General features: G+C 39.6%; 1 protein-coding gene across 1 annotated transcript; it reads left to right on the forward strand.

Moving 5' to 3' along the window:
- The first annotated feature begins 2,782 nt into the window (after positions 1 to 2,782).
- On the forward strand, positions 2,783 to 6,103 carry LOC131434094 (uncharacterized). Its single transcript, XM_058600740.1, has one exon. The coding sequence runs from the start codon at positions 2,783 to 2,785 to the stop codon at positions 6,101 to 6,103; it is 3,321 nt and encodes a 1,106-aa protein (XP_058456723.1).
- The last annotated feature ends 8,478 nt before the right edge of the window (positions 6,104 to 14,581 follow it).

Consider the following 14,581-nt stretch of genomic DNA (forward strand, 5'->3'; position numbering starts at 1 on the left):
TAAATTTCTAGCTTGAAGCTTACTCCAACCATCAATTTCGAGTTTGCTAAAAAGAAGTTTCCGAACTGTCCTTCGTCCCGTAACAGAACTTCAAGAATATAATCCAGCCCACGCGGTGTTCGCCAGTTACAAAATGGCGGAAGCTTCTGCCACAGAGCAATCGGAACTTATACCGCGAAACTGTCGAATATGTAACCAACCTGACGAAGTAGACAGTCAAATGGTCCAATGTGACGGATGCCAATCCTGGAGCCATTTCACTTGCGCCGGTGTTGGAGATAGCATTGCTAATGAGAGCAGAGCGTACTTCTGCCAGTTCTGTCCGCCAGTACCTTCACGTTCCGATACACAATCGTCAACTTCAAGTACTAAAATACGTCTTGAAATGCAGCGGCTTGCTGATGAAAAAGAAGTACACGCCAGGCTCTTGCTGGAAAAGGAGAAACTGGATAAAGAAATGTAGGAAAAAGCGATTCGTTTAGAAATGGCAAGGAGGGATAAAACCATAGCGAACATGCTTTTGGAAAAAGCATTTGTCGCCAGAAAATACGATCTGTTGCAAGCTCGTCTGGAGGAAGATGACGGAAGGAAAAGCACACGAAGTCTCCGTAGCCTCGGTTATAATGCAAACAAAGTGCAAGAATGGATGAATAAGCACCCAGCAGTGACCCTGAGTTCCAAATCTGGGGAGAAGATCCCCACTGGACTCACGTCGCAAGCAGCTTCGAATCCTCCGCATGCACAAGCCATTGTTGTGACCAGTGCAATTGGTGACGGCTCACGTATGCCTTGTTTTTCAATTGGTGGAAACAGAATCAACGCTTGTATCACCACGGCAGGTCTATCCTATGTCGACCTGATATCTCCCGTCTCAACTTCTTTCTGTAAAATACCCACTGGTACTGTGACGACTTCTTTAGCGATGATACAACCGGCCGGTCAATCAACACCTCGAACTTCTCAACGTAATGGAGAAATTATCGTTCCCGACATTCAAGGATGTTCAGTGGCAACGACCTCTGCGCAGCTATCGCATTTTCAAACGCCGGTTCAAACCACGGTAGTATCAGATTACAACAGTGAGAATTTCCGTATGTTCAACTCAGCTATATTACCCCCCGGGACACAAGGTATACCCTTTTCAACATTTAATTTACCTCTCCAAAGAACGGTAGTACCCGATTACAACCGTGACAATTTACATATGTTTAACACGCCTGTATTTCCCCCCGTGACACAAAATGTAACGTTTTCGTCGTATGATTTACCACCGGGTGTGGGTATGCCCTATGATGTACCGCCGTATCGCCCTCCAGTGTTGAGTGTGTCGAGTTATCAGAATCCAATATGCTCGTTCCCCAAACCGGATCGTGGTGCTTCTCAACCATCGCAAGGGCCGAATGCACAACAACTCGCAGCTCGCCATGTTGTATCAAAAGATCTCCCTACGTTTATGGGCAACCCTGCGGAATGGCCGCTGTTTTGGAGCAGTTATATAACCTCTACACAGATGTGTGGATACACGGACAACGAAAATTTAATGCGACTGCAAAGATCTATCCGTAGAGATGCTAGGAAAGCAGTTAGTTGTTTTTTGCTAAATCCCTCAACCGTTTCGGAAGTGATGAATACACTTCAAACTCTTTACGGACGCGCAGATGCCATTATAAATACTCTGCTGAGTGAAGTTCGCGATACCCCGGCTTCAAAACCAGAGAAGCTGGAGACACTGATTAATTTCTGATTAGTAGTGCGGAATCTGTGCGTGCATCTAGTGACTACTGGGCATGAAATGCATTTAGCCAATCCAATTTTACTACAGGAGCTCGTGGAGAAACTTCCAGCCAACATAAAATTAGACTGGGCAATGCATAAACAAAAGGTTATGGTAGCTGACCTTCGAGCTTTCGCCGACTACATGAATGTTATAATAAAAGCAGCTAGTAGCGTTACGACAATTACGGAGTCGAATATTCAAAGGAATAATTGCTACAAAGGAAAAGTTTTCATGAATTCTCACGCGTCAACGAGTGTCACCCGGTCTGAGAATAGAAGTGCTAACGAGTCTGATAAGGTAGAAATCAGAAAAGAGCGTCCTTGTGCGATTTGTAATTTAACGGGACACAAACCAAAAGACTGCAATAAATTTAAACGGATGAGTTTAGCGGATCGTTGGAAAATAATATCTGATGTCAATCTGTGTAAAAGATGTCTATATCCACACGGCAGATGGCCGTGTAAAGCCCCGTTATGTGGGTTAAATGATTGTCAACTGCGTCATCACAAACTACTTCATCCAGGCAACCCTGTGATTACCGAACATTGTATTTCAAGTTCAACCTCCGGGATGGTTTCCGTACACCAAAATTATCGCTATCGAACGCTCTTCCGTATAATTCCCGTCTTACTGTATGCAAATGGGAAGTCTTTGCAAACCTTCGCTTTTCTTGACAGTGGCTCCGATTCTACACTTATCGAAAAAGGTATAGCGGATCAGTTAGGTGTGGTGGGTCCTGTATCTCCACTTTGTATGCAATGGACCAATGGCGTCAAGCGAACGGAGGAAGAGTCACAGAAACTACAACTTTCTATCTCGGGAGTTGATTCCGTAAATCGTTTTATTCTAAAAGATGTCCGTACCGTACAAAGTTTAGACTTACCTCGACAGTCAATCCGATTTGCCGAGTTAGTGAGCAGATTTCCATACCTTAAAGGGCTTTCTGTGAAGAGCTATGATGATGCTTCACCATGCATACTGATCGGACTGAATAATACCGGTATGATGACGTCGCTCAAAGAGCGAGAAGGGAAAAGAGATGAACCCATGGCAACCAAAACCAGGCTCGGATGGGTACTTAGTGGGAACTCCCGAACATCCAGCGACACGATTCCTAATCGCTTGTTTCATGTATGCTCCCAGTCTACGGATCAAGAACTTCACGAACTGGTCAAGAAATTTTTCAGCGTAGAAAGTACCGGTGTTATGTTGCCGAGTGCGTTAGATTCAGCTGAAGACAGACGTGCAAAACAAATTATGGAAGCGACGACAACTCGTATACCAGGTGGGAAATTTCAAACAGGACTTCTGTGGAAGTATGATGTGGTAGATTTTCCTAATAGCAGACCTATGGCAGAACGTCGACTCTTTTGTTTAGAAAAGCGACTGGCTAGAAATCCAGAACTGTACGCCAATGTTAGAAAGCAAATATCAGATTATCAAGCAAAGGGCTATGCTCATGTTGCTTCTAATAGTGAACTCTCTGCAATAGATCGAAACCGGATATGGTATTTGCCGTTAAGAGTTGTTATTAACCCTAAAAAACCGGAAAAGGTACGAGTAGTGTGGGACGCTGCCGCTACTGTGCAAGGAATCTCCCTGAACTCTGTTCTACTCAAAGGACCGGATCTGCTCACTCCATTGTCATCTGTGCTCAGTCGGTATCGTCAGAAACAAGTTGCTGTTAGTGGAGACGTGCGGGAAATGTTCCACCAAGTGTTCATACGACCGGAAGACCGCCAGGCTCAGCGTTTTTTATGGAGGGATCATCCGGAGCTGCCGATTCAAGTGTACATCATGGATGTAGCTACATTTGGCGCCACGTGTTCTCCGTGTTCGCTACAATATATAAAAAATAAGAACGCAGAGGAGCAAGCAATCGAATTTCCGGTAGCATGTGAAGCAGTGATGAAAAACCACTACGTTGATGACTACCTGGACAGCGTAGATACGGTCGACGAAGCAGTGCAACTGGTAAACGACGTAAGCATTGTTCACGCTCGAGGAGGTTTCGAAATCAGAAATTGGCTGTCGAGTTCATCGGAAGTGCTGAGACGAATAGGAGAGCATGATTCAACGACGGCGAAGAGCTTTGGAATGGATAAAAGTAATAAAGTAGAGCGAGTGTTGGGAATGACTTGGTTACCGAAAGACGACGTATTCTCATATTCCATCAGGCTCCGAGATGATTTGCGTTCACTGCTGAGCGGAGAAGTTGTTCCAACCAAACGAGAAGCGTTCAGTTTGGTCATGAGCGTCTTCGATCCATTAGGATTCGTAGCGGCTTTGCTTATTCATGGAAAAGTACTTTTGCAGGATGTGTGGAGATCAGCGATTGGTTGGGATGATCAGATTCCAACGGATATATTCCCTCGTTGGCGCCTGTGGGTTCAACTGCTACGTCAACTTGAAAATGTTAGAATCCCTCGTTGTTATTTCTCTGGATATGGATCGCACGCATATAATAGTCTCGAACTGCATATCTTCGTTGATGCGAGCGAATTAGCGTACGCTGCTGTTGCGTACTTCCGCATAGTAGATGATGGAGCTGTGAGGTGTAGTCTCGTTGCTGCTAAGACCAAAGTAGATCCTATAAAACCGCTTTCTATACCTCGATTAGAGCTTCAAGCAGCTGTCCTGGGAACACGACTAATGAAGACTGTCATTTCCGATCATACAATAAAAATAACGCGAAAAGTTCTATGGAGCGACTCCAGCACGGTGCTGTCTTGGCTACGGTCAGATCTTCGACGACGCACACAGTTTGTAGCATTCAGGGTACGCGAGATTTTGGAAGCAACCGACGTTGATGAGTGGAGATGGGTACCGTCGAAGTGGAATGTGGCTGACGACGCCATTAAATGGACCAAAGAAACAGCCATGCTGGATTACAGCAGATGGTTCAGTGGTCCGGATTTTATTTACGAAAATATGGATTACTGGCCACAATATAAACAACCACAAACTGAAACCTCAGAAGAAATGCGATCAATACACGTTCTCTCACACAGCGTCACGAAGCAAATTGTAGATTTCCAACGGTTCTCAAAGTTCGAGCGATTAATACGTTCAGTCGCCTTCATGAATCGTTTCTACAATAACTGTAAAAGGAAATTGCTACATGAATCAGTTCCCATCACCGAGGTTCTCTCAAGCGAAGAACTAAAGCTGGCTGAATTTACCATATGGAAACTTATCCAATTGGACGAGTATGCTGAGGAGTTTGCAATACTGCAGCGTAACAAATTACTTCCACCAAACCAACAAGAGCCGATTAAGAAAAGTAGCAAAATTTACAAACTTTCACCGTCAATTGGCGTAGGAGGAATCATCCGCATGGAAAGACGTATGCGTGAGGCGAATTGGGCATCAGAGGACATGAAATCTCCTATCATAGCACCTAAGAAGAGTTACGTCACTCATCTTCTAATTGATTGGTACCACCGTAGATTTCATCACGCAAATGGTGAAACTGTGGTGAACGAAATAATTCAGAAATACTACATTTCTGCACTACGAGTTGCCGTTCGAATTGTATGTAAACGTTGTAACTGGTGCAAAATAGACAAGTCCAAACCACAGACACCACGGATGGGTCCGCTTCCGGCTGTACGGGTAACGCCTTATATACGTCCATTTTCATTTGTAGGATTAGACTATTTTGGACCTCTCACTGTTCGGATCGGGCGCAGCAATGCAAAACGATGGGTGGCGCTCTTCACTTGTTTGACAGTGCGAGCTGTCCACTTGGAAGTAGCCTACAATCTAAGTACCGGATCTTGCAAGATGGCTATTCGTAGATTCATAGCACGTCGTGGCGCACCATTGGAGATATACTCCGATCAAGGAACCAACTTTCAAGGAGCGAATCGAGACCTAAAAACGGCGATTGAAGCAATCAATAGTTCATTAGCCGGAACTTTCACGAACGCGGCAACTCAATGGAAGTTTAATCCACCGTACGCTCCCCATATGGGTGGGGTGTGGGAGCGCCTCGTACGTTCTGTCAAAGTCGCTCTTGCTTATCTTCCCGTCGCTCGAAATCCGGATGAAGAGATTCTATCTACTGTATTAATTGAGATAGAAGCGATGGTGAACACACGCCCGTTGACCTACATTCCGTTGGACAACGCAACTGAAGAAGCACTCACGCCAAACCACTTTTTGCTACTCAGTTCTAGTTGTGTTGGACAACCTGCTAAGTTACCGGTGGACCCTCGTACGATAATGCGATCGAGTTGGAACCTCGCTGAAGTGATGTTAGACCGCTTCTGGACTCGTTGGATCCATGAGTATTTACCGGTTATTACAAGACAAACGAAGTGATTCGGGGAAGCGAGACAGTTGCACGTAGGCGACTTGGTGTTTATTGTAAATGAGAACATTAGGAATAGCTGGACTAGGGATAAAATTCTGCAAGTGTATCCTGGAGCAGATGGCCGAGTACGTAAAGCTGATGTCCTCACTTCAACTGGGATTCATCAACGACCGGCCACGATGCTCGCTGCCCTGGACGTACGTGAGTCTAATGTTGGTATAGCTGAAGAGACTACAAGCAATACGGGTGGGGGCCTGTTGGCAACACAGATCAGCGATCATGCTGCATTAAAGAGAAGACACGATAATCCCCTTTGAAATGTCGGTACAGGTAGAAATGTCAAATAAAACTAGTGTCACACACGATAAGAAACAAGTATCTCGTTAAAATGTATTCCCTGATTAAAAAATAAACTTAAATATAGATCGTAAGTAAAATTAAATCTTCAAATTGAAATCATTAAAACCTAGGATATTACAGGCAGCTAAAATATAAAATGAATATTGGACTGTTACAGTAGGACGAATTGTACACGAAGAAGACTTATATTGTAAGTAAACTAAAATGTAAAAGAAGGAATGAATTTATAAATCAACATTAAATTTCTAGCTTGAAGCTTACTCCAACCATCAATTTCGAGTTTGCTAAAAAGAAGTTTCCGAACTGTCCTTCGTCCCGTAACACTTCCCAAAAAGATGGAAAAACGCTAAAGTAATTCCTATCCTCAAACCTTATAAAAACCCAGCAGAAACATCAAGTTATCGACCAATCAGCTTACTTTCTTCTATCAGTAAACTTTTTGAAAAAAATATCTTGTTGAGAATGATGTCTCATATAAATGTGAATTCATTTTTTTTTTACCAGAGCAGTTTGGATTTCGTCATGAACATTCAACTACTCATCAACTAACGATCAGAGTAACGAACATGATAAAAGCAAATAAATCTTCTGGGTTATCCACTGGAGTTGCTCTTCTAGACATAGAAAAAGCATTCGACAGTGCTTGGCACAAAGGTTTAATAGCAAAAATGTCTGATTTCCAGTTTCCTATTTATTTGATCGAAATGATTCAAAATTATTTAATTGATCGTACTCTTCAGGTTAGCTATCAGAATTGTAAATCTGAATTGCTACCCGTACGAGCCGGTGTTCCGCAGGGTTCGAGTGTAGCTCCAATCTTGTATAATATTTTCACTTCTGATCTTCCAAATCTACCCGTTGGTTGTCAGAAATCGCTATTCTGTGACGACACAAGTCTGTTAGCCAGAGGTAGAAATCTAAGAGTGATCTGCAGTCGCCTACAAAAAAGTTTAAATATTTTCAGTGATTATCTGTCCAAATGGAAAATTAAACCAAATGCAGCAAAAACGCAATTAATTATCTTTCCTCATAAGCCAAGAGCTTCTTTTCTCAAACCAAAAAATAATCACATTCTCAAATTGAATAGCTTGGAATTGACATGGTCTGATCAAGCTAAATACTTAGGTTTAACGTATGACAAAAAACTCACTTTCAAGGATCACATTAAAGGAATCCAGGCAAAGTGTAATAAATATATTAAATGTTTATATCCTCTTATAAACAGAAATTCTAAGCTGTGTCTAAAAAACAAGTTGTGAATTTATAAACAAATTTTCAGACCAGCCATGCTTTATGCAGCACCAATTTGGTCAAGTTGTTGTTCCACCAGGAAGAAAACGCTTCAAAGGATTCAGAATAAAATTCTGAAAATGATTTTGAAGCGTCCTCCCTGGTTTAGTACAAATGAGTTACACAGACTCACAAATATAGAACCATTAGATGTAATGTCACATAATATTATAAGCAAATTCCGACAAAAATCGATGCAACCTTCAATTGTATCGATTCGTTCTCTGTATTAGTTAGTAAGTTAGTATATAAGTTCCTTTTCCCCATTACACAATACAAGTAGGTTTAGAATTTTCCCTACACAAAAATCTCAGAATTGCGGAGGCAAATGATGTCCTCATGGTAACAACCAAATTATATATATAATAGGGCTGAAAAGTCACCACTTGTGGCTGAACACCCAATTTAAATCTTAATAATTTAATTTTAACTCATATTTTAATGAATAGTTATTTAAAAAAAACACATGGATTTCGTTCTCATAGTTTGCAAGCGAAGCTGAGAGTGACATTAATTTCTCGTCATTTCCGTCTATTTTGAGTCAATGAAAATTACTTTTATTAGCTCTGATCTTTAGTCCTTGCTGTACTTTAAACTATTTTGTTCTGTTGATTTCTTACGTAGTCGTGATGGTTAAATAATATTGATGAACGGCTTTAGAATAATTCTAGTTAATTTTCATTTGTGATATGGCGAAATTTTCTTAGAAATGCTTATTACATTAGGAAACTATCATCTACTTAGAAAGTAACAAGGGTTTGGTAATCAAATCGAACAGAGACAGCAGATCACACTCCAACTGATGGTGTTCGTAAATTTGATGACTACTGGAGCTGATAACATTATTGGAATGGTTACCTTACCAAAATTTACTTACATCCTTTCAACAGAATGCGACGCAGTTACAGATGTGTGTATCGTTTCGTTCAACTCGCTAAGCTTTGAAAACTAATATTGTATATGCACTGTCAGGGTAAGGGTAGATCTGTTTTTCGTAATCATTTTTGTACTCAAAATGCCTCTGCTGTAAGAATTGAAATTCAGCAACTCATTGTTTGAATGTGGCACATTTTTATGTAACAAATACACCCAAATCGATGTCCGAAATCAAGTAATGTAACGCTACAAAAACTCGGTAGTCATTTCCATTTTTATTTGATGACGATTGAATTTTTGTGACTAGAGTGGCACAAACCAACATTGGGGAAAGATGATATCGAAACCAGTCAATGACAAATCGTTTTTATTTTTCAAACCGTCCAGTCATTGCTTTTCACCATTGGGAGAAGAAAAAAATGCAGTTAGCTAGATATATGGGTTATGTTGACAGATCTCATTCCGTTGTTCTAAAATTCTACCGGCGAAGAAAAGGGTTTGTCAGAGTTTTTATTTACTCCATACTAATGAAACGATATGCTCATCTACTCAAGACTTTCGTGCATTCTTTCTGATGATCCATTTTTCCGCAGCACATAATTCATTCAAGTTGTGAAAAATAAGTCGTTCTTGTACTTTTAAAATAGAACAACAAGTGTTTTAGCTAGTGTCAAGAGAAAAACTAAGCCTTTACTTTAATTTTTCTTTACTCTTAAAAGTTTTTGGATTTCGATTTGTCATTGTTTTTAATATTTCTATGCTGAAGCATTATTTTAAAAAAATTGGAAAGAAATTTTCAACAAGTCGAGTGCATTCATAGTTATAACAACCTGTTTTAATCCACCTAGTGGTATAATAATGCCTTGCTCATATCAATCATGTCCCGGGTTGGTGGTTCAATGCATAGGACGCTGGTCTTACAAGCCAGTTGTCGTATGTTCGAGCCCCGACCTGGAAGGATTCTTAGCGTCAGTTGGATCCATAGTACTAGCCATGCAATGATTCTGTACGCTATATGAATCGGCTGCGAAGTCTGTTGAAACAGAAAGGCCAAATTCCACAAAAGGAATGTAATGCCAAGACTTTGCTTCATATCAATCATACTCTCATATATAATACTGTGGTATTCTTCTAAATAATTTTCTTCGATTCTTGAAAGAATAGCCGGAATCGGTTTGTTTGACCGTCTACTGATAATGACTACCAATTGGAGTAGTTTTGAGGCCAGTTTAAGTTTTTTTTACGTACACACCAATCGTGTTAATTTACGTCTTCAGAGACCGACATATATGAGCGTCAAAAATGACTCAATTTTACAGCAAATCGAACTTATATTTAACCGGAACCGGAAATTCAGGAAGGCTCGTTTGAAAGCTACTATTGAACCATTGATCAATATTGAAGATCACATAGTTGTCACTTTCGGTTCCGGAGTTGGATGGTATAAGTGACGTAATTGACTAACAGCACTTTTCTCATCGGCTCAAACTTCTCGACAATAATCAACGAATTTTGATAAATTTAAGCTTATTTAAAAGCTGGAATGATGTCTCTGATCAAGTTTTGGAAATTAACCGACTAAACGTAGTTATCTACGATGCCTGAATCGAATGCGGAAGTCTTAGACGCGTTTGAAAGCTACTAAAGCTTGCTTCAGATAGAATTGGAACAAAAACAATTGCCTGTATTTCAGTTATTTATTATTGAATTCAAGATATTTTTTTATACAAATGTAGCATTTTCTTCATACTTTCAAGAAAAAATACGGTTAAAATTATTCGTCACGGTTTCGAAGGAATTCTCGAATTTTCCCGTAACACGGCTCATTTGGCGGCGCACACCTTCTTCGTCCATCGTTTTAGCTACCTTATTCCAACAGGTCGTCATCTGATTGATGTCTTTGACAACTTTCTCCTCTTCATGATTGCCCAGTATTTCTCAATAGGGCGGAATTGGGGGCAGTTGAGTAGGTGAAGGTTTTTCGGAACAAACTGGACCCCTTTCTCTGCATACCATTCTTGAAAGACTTTGCTGTAATGACAGCTTGCCAAATCTTGCCAAAACATTACGGGATGGTCGTGGGATCAAATTTTCGTTTTTTGCCACAGCTGCAAATGCCCTGCCAAATCATAAATTTTCTTGCAAATTTGTCGCAAAAACAAATTTAAATTTGGCTGGAACATTCCCCGAGCCGTTGCCAAGTAAAATTTTTGACCTGGGATTGGCCCGAAGTCAGCCTTGACATAGGTTTCATCGTTCATCAGAAGACACCCGTCGAACTTGGTCAACACCTGGTCATATAGTTTCCGAACACGAATTGTGACCACACTATTCTGTTTTATGGTCCGATTTGGCTGTTTGTTAGCTCGATACGACTTGATTCCTTCCCGGAGTCGAGTTCTCCTCACGGTACTATGGGTAGCACCGAAATTTCTGGCCAAATCACGGTCCGACAGATTAGGATTCCTCTTATTCGTCTTCAAAATCTTACCACGCAGTTTCTGGTCGACAGTTCCAGTCGATTGGCTTGAGGCTTCCGAATCGTCGTGAATGTTTCCTTATACCGTTTGATAACGCGCCATACGGTATTTCTGGACAATTTCAGCTGTTTAGTTAGCCTAGATGCAGACCACAATGAATTTTCCAAATAACTGAGCACAATTTTTTCATTTTTTTCAGCTTCCATGTTGATTGTTTACAAAGTACAGTCGATTTGCGGAATGTCAAAAATCATACGTGAAGCTGACAAAATTCCCGACACGTGGGCGCCAAGAACTTCAAATCCGTCCACCAGGAGCGCCACAATATGAGAAAAAGTTTGTTCCAATTCTAAATGAAACAAGCTTTATTAGGTTATTTGATGAGCTCACAACTCGGCCACTCTACACATAACCGTCCCATATTTTGTGGGATTTCATATATATGATTATGCGTAGAACTAAGTGGATTAAGAAGGGTTTTTAACCTCCAATTTTGTAAAAATCGGCCTACCCTTCCCCACCAAAAGTAAATACTCGAAAAGTTGCAGGTGCTCATACACTCATAGTTTCGTAGACTGCTGCCCTTAAAAAGTAATTCATCAGAAGACATTTGTTTTTAAATCGCTCACTTCATTGCCGCCCAATCTCCACGTGATTCGCAAATGTCATTGATGATATTTCACTATATACATATTAAAAGTTATGAAGTAAGTTTACTCAAAGGCCCAAATGAGATGTTGTTGTAAAGCTTTCTAAACCGAAAAAATCGCTTCAGGTAGTAACTGTAAGCGGTCATCTTATGAATTGCAAATTTGTTGTTTTCAACCTAATCGTTTAATTAGTTTGTCGCTTCGCAATATATTTTGCTAAAAGATACACGATTACTACTTTAATATGTCAAATACATCACTGATTACAAACATAGGACAATTCTAAACTTCTAGAAATGCACTCGATTGTGGCTATTACAATTTATTAAAATCTTGAAAATTAAAACCAAAAAAATCACATGTGTAAATATAAACAAAGTATATTTTAACTGCTATGTGGAAGAAGTACGTTTTTATCAATAGATTCTCATAAAAAAACGTAAATTGTTCCATGTTTCTTTTTCTTGCAAGTCTCAAACTTTCTGGGGTTTGACTCCAACGCTTAAGTGAAACGAAACGGATGTGAAAATTAAAGCCACCGCCAAATTAATTACGTTGAGAAAGAGTAGCACAATAACGAAAGGCCAAAAAGTTTCCTGAAATCATTTGCAGAGCTGGCGATGACGATGAGAACTGTGCTGATTATGGTGACTGAGTAAAAATAAACAGTCAAGTACACAAAGGAATCAAACCTTTCGCGAAAAGGTACATAAGTTTTACTCCACGAAATAAAACGAGACAGCCGCAGAGGGCGTCGACGAAAACTTTTCAAGTAGAACTGTATATACTTCGAAGTTACAGGACTGCTTCGAAAAGTTACCCAATCAAGAAAGATCAGTTGTCACGAATGTATATTGACTACCTTGCCTGTGTAAACGAAAATACTTGAAAGTCTTCTATGTTATAAAAAGGATATGGGATAAAATATCAGTAATTTTCGAAGTAAGTTCCTTTTTTTAATGAATATGACATCGATAGTATTAGCAAAAATCCAAAACAGCGACATTTTTAATTATTTATCATGCCGGTGATAGCGACTAAAAATCACTCGTATCAGGTCTGTACACAAAAAAGGCAATAGAAAAAAATAACACCGTATATGCGTATATACTTGGAGTATAAGGAAGTGCCGGAATACAATAAAATTGACTTTGAAGAAGTCAAGCGTAGACTAAGTATAATTAATTGGCGAAATGTATTGAGTATAGAAGGAAATGTCGACGACGAAGTAGACAAATTTTATCAAATTGTGAACAAAGTTTTAGCAGAAAATTCACCAAAGAAAGAATTATGAAAAAATTACAATTGCAAATTACCTGTACTGATACATCTGAAAATAGAAAGCAAAAAGCACACAAAATTTACAAATCAGAAAAAAGTTCCAAAATTACATAGACCTCTGCCATCAACTCAAAATAGCCATAAATACAGCACATGAAGAATTTAAACGCAAAATTGAAAACGAAATATAGACTTCGTCTAAGAATTTTTTTAACTACTCGAAAACTAAACTAAAAAGCAACAATTTTTCATCTCAAATGCATCTCGACGGACATGAAGGAAAAAATAGTACAGAAATCTGCAAACAATTTGCAAACTTTTTCAAGAAGTATATATACATCGTATTCAGAAACTGTCCGTGACCGTGAATACTTCTTTCATACCTGCATTTTCCAACTCCATCTTTGTAAACTATCTATCAGAACATGACATTTCAACAGCACTGAAAAACTTAGACGCCTTAAAAGGGCCTAGACCTGACAGTATACCACCAATATTCTTGCTGAAGAACTCACACTACAACTACTTTTTAACTTATCACTTAATAAATGTACTTTTCCTAAAACATGGAAATCTTCTTTTCTTGTACCAATATTCAAATCTAGTTTAAAATCTAACATTCGGAACTACCGTGGAATAGCCATTATCTCTTGCATTCCAAAATAATTTGAAAAAATTGTAAACTTTTTCAACAGCTGAAGAACGTAATAAATAAACAAGCAGCATGGCTTTTTCAAAGGCCACTCAACTACAACAAATCTCCTTGAATTTGTGACATTCACTCTGAACGCAATGGACGCTGGTAATCACATAGAAACTCTTTACACCGACTTTAGTAAAGCTTTCGATCGTACTGACACACCACTACTTCTATACAAACTACAAAAATATGGCATAGAACAAAGCCTTCTGGAGTGGTTTGAGACATACTTAACTTAGTTCGCTTCCAAAACATAAACTCTGAACCAATTAATGTAACATCTGGCGTACCTCAGGGCTCTCACCTAGGGCCTCTTCTTTTCATTTTAAATATATGAGTATGGGATTGATGAGTAGATGTCGGAAAACGATGTTTGAGGTGGTTCTGAAGATGGCGACTTCCGGTTTTTGATATACCTTGAAAACCCTTACAATATGGGTATTTTCGGTACAGGATTGATGAACAGATATCGGAAAAAGATGTTAAAGGTGATTCTGAAATTCAAGATTGCGACTTCCGGTCTTTTGATATTCCTTGAAAACTCCTACAGTGGGGGAATTTTCGAAGAGGATTTGATGTGGTGACAGAATGACGATGTTTGTGATCGTTCTGAATCGAAGATGATCACTTGCGGTCTATTGATACTCTTTGAAAATACTCACAATATGGATATTTTTTCAGTATAGATTTGGTGTATAGATACCAAAAAAAATAGATGTTTGTGATCGATTTGAAATCTAATTTTTTCCTAAAATACCCATATTGTAAGGATTTTAAAGGAATATCAAGAAACCGGAAGTAGCCATCTGAAGTTTCACCCACCTACAACATCGTTTTCCGACATCTACT

This window comes from Malaya genurostris, chromosome 3 (assembly GCF_030247185.1).
Source record: "Malaya genurostris strain Urasoe2022 chromosome 3, Malgen_1.1, whole genome shotgun sequence".
Classification (NCBI taxonomy): Eukaryota; Metazoa; Arthropoda; class Insecta; order Diptera; family Culicidae; genus Malaya; species Malaya genurostris.

What these genes read in the sequence shown, in the direction of transcription:
- LOC131434094 (XM_058600740.1), top strand. Translation starts at nt 2,783, where the DNA reads ATGACGTCGCTCAAAGAGCGAGAAGGGAAAAGAGATGAACCCATGGCA.